Raw genomic sequence first — 9,799 nt, 5'->3', positions numbered from 1 at the left:
AGCTCAAGATTAGACAGGGAGATCATTCTTAGACCCAGACTTTGTGCCCTCTCTCCCTCTCTGCACCTGCCACTCGCCTCATCACCAGATGCACTCAGTTGCTCTTGTTCTTTCTACTCCTATGTGCAAAACCCCATGCAAACTTTATTTTCTTTGAATAGTGATGACTCCACTCTCTTGCAAGTCTCATGCAACCATCCCATTAATAAATGCATGGTGTCTGTGATAGCTCTAGTTATGTTTTGTCTATTATTCAGTCCTCCTGACATTCATTGATTGTTTACTTTTAATTTTTCAAGTTGGGTGACCTAGTGTACTGGAGTTACCTCTATTTTGACAGGGCAGATGCTGTAATAAAACCCAGGGCTGATGTTTTTTAATTTTTATTAATACTGACAGTTTGTTTGGTCCATCGCAAGTCATCACAATATGTGGGCAGATAGCGACTGATTACGGGTTATTACTGTAGCCTATAATAAACACCTATAAACGTATTGGCGCGCAAATACAGTCGACTATCCCATATTGCACTAGTGGGCTCCCAGATGAGCAGCATTTTCAATGGCTTGATTTGGGTATTTCCAATCAAGGGGTCAGTGGTACTGCGCATTTTTGCCTTTCCCGCTATCATACAACTCATACGCTGCATTGAAATGATCAAAAATCATCTTTAACCATGTGACAGAGCATAGGCAATGGGGATTTATGCGAAATAAGCGCAATTTATTTCCCGAACAAAACAACCCGGAAATGTGTGCTTTGCCAGCGCATTCCCCCTCGCTCCTCTTCCTCTCCGTATTGAAGTGAAGCCCTCGAACAGAAAGGAGACGGGGATACGAAGTAGCGGTGATGCGGGGCATGATGGGTCTGAGATTGCTTGTCTCGCTCGCATGGATTCTTGCCTTCAAAGCTGCTAATATTCAAGGTGTGAATGCCGACGAGGATCAGTCTCAAGATATGGAATGCAAAATGAAAAGCGTCACCGTGTCTGCGTTGCCGTTTTTGAGAGAAAACGACCTGAGCATCATGCATAGTCCGTCGGCCTCCGAGCCCAAGCTTCTGTTCTCCGTCAGAAATGATTTCCCGGGAGAAATAGTCGTCGTGGACGATCTAGAAAACACTGAACTCCCCTTTTTCGTCCTAGGTGAGTTCGGATGATAGGCTGCAGTCTTGATGTTCAGCACCCCCACTTGCCATGCCCATGTTTCATAAACGGTCTATTATTGTTATTAGAAGATTATATCTGCCATGTCTATTATTACACGTGAGATGAGTTTGTGCAATATAATACACACTAGGCCTGGCTAAGATTGCTATATGCTATAATCATTTCCACGGTGTACATTGAGTTGGCTACATGACGATAATGAACCTACTTCAATTGCTATTCAGAACTGTAGACATATGCATAGCATATTGGTAGCAAACATAATCGAGCATAATGACTAGTAATACTGAAATTACATTGGCATTTTACAAAAACTTAGCTGGTTTCAAGGTTATGTGCTACCAATCATTAGCATTGATGGCTGAAAGTGCAGGACGCGAGCCTATTGATAATAATAGTATAGCCTACTACAGTATATCCACTAAAGTAAATTTAAGGAATGTATGTGAAAATATTCCATATTTGCAATCCTATCACTGAGATTAATATACATATTATATGTGTTTACATGCTGGTGGAGTTAACAGGTGTAGCACTATATCACTACAACCTGTGTTCTTTACAATGTATAGACTGGCCTACTGTACATATTCTCCATAGTTTTACTTTTTTCAGATGGTAGACTCAGCTCTGTAGAATAGCCTTTATTGATACCCACTCCATATATACAACAAAATATACGTTTAAGTAATGTTCCTTTTTACATGTTCACAAATTTAGGCAACGTTTTTTTTAGAGCAAACTCAAGAATGCATTGAGGGAAAGAACATAAGCAGAGTGAGTGGCGTTCACTTCAGAACTCTGGCTGCTGTCCATGGTGCTGATTAGAGAAGCGCACAGCTGCTATAGTTCTATGGGACTCTTTGAATGTGGACTGTCCTTTCATATGGCAGGACTGTACAGTGAGGGAGTGTGATATGCGACTAGGTATGCATCCCAAATGGCACCTGTGCCTTCAGAAAGTATTCATACCCCTTCACTTATTTCACATTTTGTTGTGTTACAGCCTGAATTGAAAATGGATTAAATAGATGTTTTCCCTTACCCATCTACACACAATACCCCTTAATTAATGAAAAAGTTAACACATGTTTTTAGATTTTTTTGCTAATGTATTGAAATTGAAATACAGAAATATCTCATTTACATAAGTATTCACACCCCTGAGTCAATACTTTGTAGAAACACCTTTGGCAGCGATTACAGCTGTGAGTCTTTCTGGATAAGTATCTAAGAGTGTTGCACACCTGGATTGTGCAACATTTGCCCATTATTCTTTTAAAAATTCTTCAAGCTCTGTCAAAATGGTTGTTGATCATTGCTAGACAAGCATTTTCAGGTCTTGCCATAGATTTTCAAGTAGATTTAAGTCAAAACTGACCACTCAGGAACATTCACTGTCTTCTAGGTAAGCAACTCTAAGTGTATATTTGGTATTGTGTTTTAGGTTATTGTCCTACTGAAAGGTGAATTGATCTCCCAGTGTCTGGTGGAAAGCAGACTGAAACAGATTTTCCTCTTCGATTTAGCCTAAGTCAAGCTTGTATTGGATTTGCCCCAAATATAACAGTATTCTTACTTTAGTGTCTTGTTGCAAACAAACTTATTTTCACTCTGTCAATTAGGTTAGTATTGTGGAGTAACTACAATGTTGTCGATCCATCCTCAATTTCCTCCTATCACAGCCATTACACTCTAACTGTTTTAAAGTCACCATTGGTCTTATGGTAAAATCTCTGAACAGTGTCCTTCCTCTCTGACAACTGAGTTAGAAAGGATGCCTGTATCTTTGTAGTGACTGGGTGTCCAAGTATAACCATCCAAAGCGTAATTAATAAATATACCATAATCAAAGGGATATTCAATGTATGGTTTTCATTTTTTTTTACCCATCTACAAACAGGTGTCCTTTGCGAGGCATTGGGAAACCTCTGTGGTCTTTGTGGTTGAATCTGTGTTTGAAATTCACTGCTTGAATGAGGGACCTGACAGATAATTGTATGTGTGGGGTACAGAGATGAGGATATCAATCTAAAATCATGTTAAACACTAGTATTGCACACCGAGTGAGTCCATGCAACTTGTGGCAAACTCCACTTGGAGTTTGCCACAAGGCACCTAAAGGACTCTCAGACCATGAGAAACATGATTCTCTGGTCTGATGAAACCAAGCGTCACATCTGTAGGAAACATGGCACCATTCCAACGGTGAATCATGCTGTGGGGATGTTTTTCAGCGGCAGGGACTGGGAGACTAGTCAGGACCGAGGGAAAGATGAACGGAGCAAAGTACATAGAGATCCTTGATGAAAACTTGCTCTAGAGCYTTCAGGACCTCAGACTGGGGCGAAGTTTCACCTTCCAACAGGACAGTGACACTAAGCACACAGCCAAGAAAAGGCAGGAGTGGCTTTGGGACAAGTCTCTGAATGTCCTTGAGTGGCCCAGTCAAAGCCCGGACTTGAACCCGATCGAACATCTCTGGAGAGACCTGAAAATAACTGTGCAGCGACGCCCATCCAACCTGACAGAGCTTGACAGGATCTGCAGAGAAGAATGGGAGAAACTCCCCAAATACAGCTTGTAACATCATACCCAAGAAGACTTGAGGCTGTAATCGATGCCAAAGGTGCTTCAAAAAGGACTGAGTAAAGGGTCTGAATACTTATGTAAATGTCATATTTCCATTTATAAATCTGTAAACATATCTAAAAACCTGTTTTTGCTTTGTCATTATGGGTTATTGTGTGTTTTTAGAATAAGGCTTTAACAACAAAATGTGAAAAAAGTGAAGGAATCTGAATACTTTCCGAATGCACTGTATAGTGTGATACTATAAAGTGAAGCCTTTGGGGAACAAAATACAAAATTGTATCTGTTCAGAATGCATGGCCAAAAGAGTGAGACAACAAATCCACATCAGTGGAGGCTGCTGAGGGGACGACGGCTCATAATAATGGCTGTAGCGGAGGAGATTGAARGGTATCAAACACATGGAAACCATGACGTTGATGTATTTGATATCATTCCGCTCCATCCATTACCACGAGCCCGTCCTCCCCAATTAAGGTGCCACCAACCTCCTGTGATCCACACATTAATGGAGTCTGCTCTGTAAGTCACATTGCAGCACATTTGTGGGTGGGGCCATGTACCAGCTTTGTTAGCACTAACATATCCTACTCACAACAAGGCATGCGCGCTATATCGTTGCTGTGTTTGCAATCACATACAGTATTTCCATGCTATTTAGTAGGCTTAACAAGTATGTGTGATTGTCATCATCATGTAGTAATGAGTCTGATTGCTTGAGGCAATATTGCTTGAGGCAAAATGGAGTATGACACCACTGTACAATATCCAGGATTTTTTTTCCATAACCCATAATGACAAACTTCCCATTTCCTGCCGGTGACTAGCATACCCATAACATGATGCTGCCACAACACTTGAAAATACAGAGGATCAACAACATTGCATTCACTCGACATTACTGGCCTGTATGATAAAGTGAAAAGAAGGAAGCCTGTGTTAAAAAAAACAATTCATATCCTCTGTTTTGCGGCAACATGGCCGTTAAGTAATTCTGAAAAATAATTTTAGGTTTTTGGTCAAATCCAATACCACACAACACAGAGTGAAACGCTCTGTATTTTCAAGTATTGTGGTGGCAGCATCATGTTATGGTTATGCAGTCACCGGCAGGGACTGGGGAGTTTGTCAGGATCAAAATTAATATGAAAGGAGCATAGATTTTTCAGCGGGACAATTACACATATGTTAATGCCAAAGACAAACCAGAATGGCTTTCCAAAGGTGTTGAGTGTTCCTGAATGGTTCAGTCTCAGTCCTGCCTTAAATCAGAGACAAGGTTAGAATATTGCTGTCCATCGATCATTCCCAACCAAATTTATTGAGCTTTTTTTGACAAGTGTCACGCCCTGACCATAGTTTGCTTTGTATGTTTCTATGTTTTGTTTGGTCAGGGTGTGATCTGAGTGGGCATTCTATGTTGTATGTCTAGTTTGTCTATTTCTATGTGTTTGGCCTGATATGGTTCTCAATCAGAGGCAGGTGTTAGTCGTTGTCTGATTGGGAACCATATTTAGGTAGCCTGTTTTGTATTGTGGGTTGTGGGTGATTGTTCCTGTTCCTGTGTTTGTGTATGTTCACCGTTCAGGACTGTTTAGTTTCGTTCTCGTGTTTTGTTGTTTTTTGTTAGATTATTCGTGTTCATTAAAATGGATAATCATCACGCTGCATTTTGGTCCTCCTCTCTTTCTCCTAACGACAATCAGGATAACAAGAACAATGGATATACAGCTGTATGTTGCCCTAAGAGTTGTGAAAAGTTGGTAGAATCATATAGAAACATTTTCACAGCTGTAATAGCTGCCAAATGTGCTTTCACCAAGTATTACCTCAAGGGTGTGGGGACATATGCAATTAAGACATCATTCGGTTTTTCTTTCATTTTTTAGATTTCATTTTAAGGCAGCAAACTGAAGACTGCACTGGGTGTAGACTTTCACCAGGCACTGTATATCAACTTCACGTTATAGCAGATAGAGCTGTAATGTAACTTTGTCCTCAGATGAGCTAATGAAGTCTCCCTTTGGGGGAGAGATTTCTCTGTATTTACTCTGGCAGCCGCTGATCATCCCCATGTGCTGAAAGGCACCACATGCAGATTAATAATATGAAATAATGGAATCATTTGGTCCAGTATAACCTACCTTTGGGGAATTAACATTGGTTCGCACGATCCCATCATTATGAATATGCATGGGGATTTTTTATTAATACATATTTGCGTATACACACGTAATTGAGAGCATTTGCAAAGTTGTGCGTGCACCCTGATATCAATAATAAATGTTTAGTCCAGAGTTCAATCACTATCCCAAAGTTGTGGTAAGAGGATTATTTGACAAAGAATTTATTCTTACCTACCTGCTCCATAAATTACTAGTAACCCACTCCACTGTGTGCGTTTGCAGTTCTGTACAGTAGGTAGAATGTCCATCCCTACCCAGGCTAGCCAATGTATTGTTTTAATTCCAAATGTTGAACAAAAGCAGCAGATCCTTTTAGTTTATTTTCCCTATTAGTTTTATGATTATGAATAGCAATAAAAATGTGATATCCGTTTCACCATTATTTAGGTTTTACACAGATTTAAAGGTAATCAGTACATTTCAGGATGCACACTGCTTCAGGTGTTTACACCTCCATCTCCACACTCTATTAATACTTAATGTAGTGTAAACAGAACACATGCATGGGTTTGAAGCTATTTTTAATTGGATATAATGGGTTCCCTTTTAGTATTGCCCGGTGCGCACAAAATCCACCACACAATCACACACACTGACAAGTACAGGCACTCATGCATAGTACAATACATACAGATGCAGGATCTTAATTTGACCTACAATATATTATCACAGCAAAATAATCCTGCAGCAATATGATTTTAACTTTTAGTCCATAATGTTGCTTGCTCGGTGGTTAGGCTCTGAGCTGGCCAAAGGTAGGCTACATGAAAAGTGATAGTGTGGGTTTTCTGTGAATGTATTTATTTACGGTGCAAGAAAATTCTCAGCACCAAAAGAGGGATCAAATTAAGATCCTACATATGTACACCCCTTCTCCGATCCACCCACACAAAAGACCACAAAGGTTTCCTTGCACATACCAACCTCTGATTGATATATATATATATTTTTAACCCAAATACTTCTTTCTGATATAAAGAAGCAGCAAAGCTGAGTTGGAGTCCAGGCATTTCTACAGCGATAGAGGGAGCACAGAGAGATTGTGTGCCAGTGAATGGTTTCCATGACAACGTGCGCTGGTGCTTAGACTAGTCCCTTGAAGAGAGGTGATGTTTATCTCTCCACTAGGAGGGGGTAGCAGCAGTAGCTGTGGGAGCACCTTTGTTGAAAATCGAATTCCAACTACTGTGTGTGGATCTCCATTGATTAGCTGTAGATTTTGCATGGTTTCTGATGTCTTTATGTCTACCTGAAAATGATCCAAATCAAGTTTTAAAAATCTCATTTAATTTTAGCTATAGTTCTAAACCAATATTAAAATCATATATRTATTCTAAATGCGTTGGCGGTGTTGTATTCATATGTTGGAAATGATCCCAGTCAAGCACAGCATGTGAATGAATATTGTGCTGTCATTAGCAAATATGTTTTGTGTCTGTAGACTGCAGTGTCTCAGTAGTGTCGATATAGTTGCCAAACTGTATTACTGCTTTTATTTGACTCTTGGGTTAGAAAGGCTCAACTGGGTGCAATGAAAGAAGATGAAATCTATATGCAGGCTCACATGTACTGTACTACTGGGACAAAATTCTGGACAACCAAACAGAGCAGCAGTGGTTAGGAATATTTTTGTCCCTTGGAAAAAGTTATGCAGTCTTGTAATTTATGGCACTTCACGAACAGTAGCCTTCAGAGTTCTTAAGGTGAAGAAAAATAAAAAAAGATGTAAAGATGACTCGGTTACAAGATTAAATGTAGAAAGGGTTATTTGGCTCATCTCTTCAATTAGAACCAGTATCCAGAAGTTTCTAGGGTATTGCGGGCAAGATACTGCTCCCCCCATCCCAGTGAGCTCACAACCCTTGAAGAAGACATTAAAGTCATTCCAAGACATCAACAGGAACGAAGCACAGAATTGTGTTATTTCTGGTACCAAAATGTCAATCAGGGCATAAAAGGTTTCCAATGTTAGACACCATTCTCATAAATTGTGGGATTCTAATTCACATGCAGTCTACTGTGAAATGAGATTATGGACCTGATTGGCTTAATGCCCCAAGTAGGGTAATGTTCCCCAGATTATGAATGATTAGAGAGGTTTTGACATTTATTTGAACATGACACTGAGCAATTTAAGTTACATTCAGTGGAGTTACTCAATTACGTTTATATTAAACAGCCTAATGGCAAACCATTTTAACATCAACCTAAAGAGTAATGTATTAGTAGTTCATAGTTTTTGCCAATACTGAATTTTGTACTTTTTAAAGTAGCACGCACAAGTTGGTGACTTGGGGCAAAAACTTTTGAGTGACACCTGAGTTTGGCGCAATGGGAGTGACCCTTCTAATATCGGTAGTGGGGAACACACTGTATTTTCTTGCACTCTCCAAAGGATGACTAATTTRAGGGCTCTGTTCACTCTGTCTGGAAGCTGATCTTGCAGTCTCTCTATAGGACACAGGTCTATCTTTTTCAGGCGGAGACTTTTTCAATTTCCATCCACTTAAGCTACTTTGAGGGCTGACAGAAATGTTCTGTATGGAATTCACATTTTTGCACTGCAGTGCTAATCATGGAAATCCTTTTTTCGACACTGCTGGGACACTTGTCTGACCGTGTCACAGTCGTAAAAATAGTATGGATGAAGTTTAAGGTGACCTTTTCACCATAGCACACTAGGGTTATCGCTATAGAATGGTAAATGTAATGTATGTCAGCCATGGCATGTTAGTTAAATATTTACAAGGCGGTAGTTTTTCAATTATATAATATGCCATCTTCTTGGCCAGTAATTGCTCTCAGGAGGATCTTAGAAACCGTACAGCTATATCAATCGATTTTGTTGTCACAAAGTGCTCATACAGACACCCATCCTAAAACCCCAAAGACTCCGAACAGCAAGCTAGGAAGAAACCTAGAGAGGGACCAGGCTCTGAGGGGTGGCTAAGTCCTCTTCTGGCTGTGCCGGGTGGAGATTATAAGAGTTCATGGTCATTAAGGCCAGATCGTTCCTCAGGATATTCAAATGTTCATAGATGACCAGCAGGGTCAAATAATATTCACAGTGGTCATATAAGGTGGAACAGGTGAGCACTTCAGGAGTTAATGTCAGTTAGCATTTCATAGCTCAGCATTTAGAGGTCAAGACAGCAGGTGCGGTAGAAAGAGAAAGAGAGAGCAAGAGAGAGAGATGGCAAGCAGTTAGGATACTTTGTTTGACAATGATACCCTCTGTATGACAAGGAGACCCTCTGTGAGATTAGTTTTAGGAAGGCTTACACCCAATCCCCATTGCCAAGTACTCCACCTAATGTACACAGTGTTCAAAAACAATGAATGCATATAGTATGCATTGTACTGCTTAGACATCCTGGATCCAGTTACTGCCAGTTATCTTCCATACAAAATAAGAGTTGTAGTGGGATCGGATGGTTGGTGAGAAGTTAATAGTTGATTTTTACAGTAATGAATGGCAATGCGGTGCCAACACAATTAAGCTGAAAACATTTCTCTGTTGTTTACCTCATTCCCAGAATATTTGATGGTAGTAAATCATTTTTTTCCACCCTGCCTTCAATGTGATTTATTCTATTTGGATTACAAATTGAAAATGTACTCRTGGTTTAGGTATTTTAAATCCTAATCAAAAGTAATTTGATTAATAAGACCTCCTTCCAGAAAGTAAAGCAATGTTTATCTACCCGTTTATCAACCTCCTCTAACTAGAGGTGAAGTGAGTGAGTTTTACATAGAAGTGTACACAGGTTAGCTTCCTAGGGTTGTCTGTCTGTCATTAGGCTGCAGTGTGCAAGACTGACAATCAAGCTCCAGGTGAGAACAGTGAGGGAGT

At 40.0% G+C, this 9,799-nt stretch overlaps 1 protein-coding gene across 1 annotated transcript in view; it reads left to right on the top strand.

Annotated features, from left to right (window-relative positions):
- The first annotated feature begins 605 nt into the window (after nucleotides 1-605).
- The window catches only part of LOC111979548 (astrotactin-1-like), a 229,425-nt gene continuing 220,231 nt past the window's right edge, over nucleotides 606-9,799 (top strand). Inside the window, 1 exon segment of the mRNA XM_070448910.1 lies at nucleotides 606-1,144. Coding sequence (XP_070305011.1) covers nucleotides 850-1,144 — 295 coding nt within the window. The 5' untranslated portion in view covers nucleotides 606-849.

This window comes from Salvelinus sp. IW2-2015, linkage group LG19, assembly GCF_002910315.2.
Source record: "Salvelinus sp. IW2-2015 linkage group LG19, ASM291031v2, whole genome shotgun sequence".
NCBI classification, from domain to species: Eukaryota; Metazoa; Chordata; class Actinopteri; order Salmoniformes; family Salmonidae; genus Salvelinus; species Salvelinus sp. IW2-2015.
The sequence above is the reverse complement of the archived record's forward strand: the minus strand, read 5'-3'. Positions and strand labels throughout refer to the sequence as shown.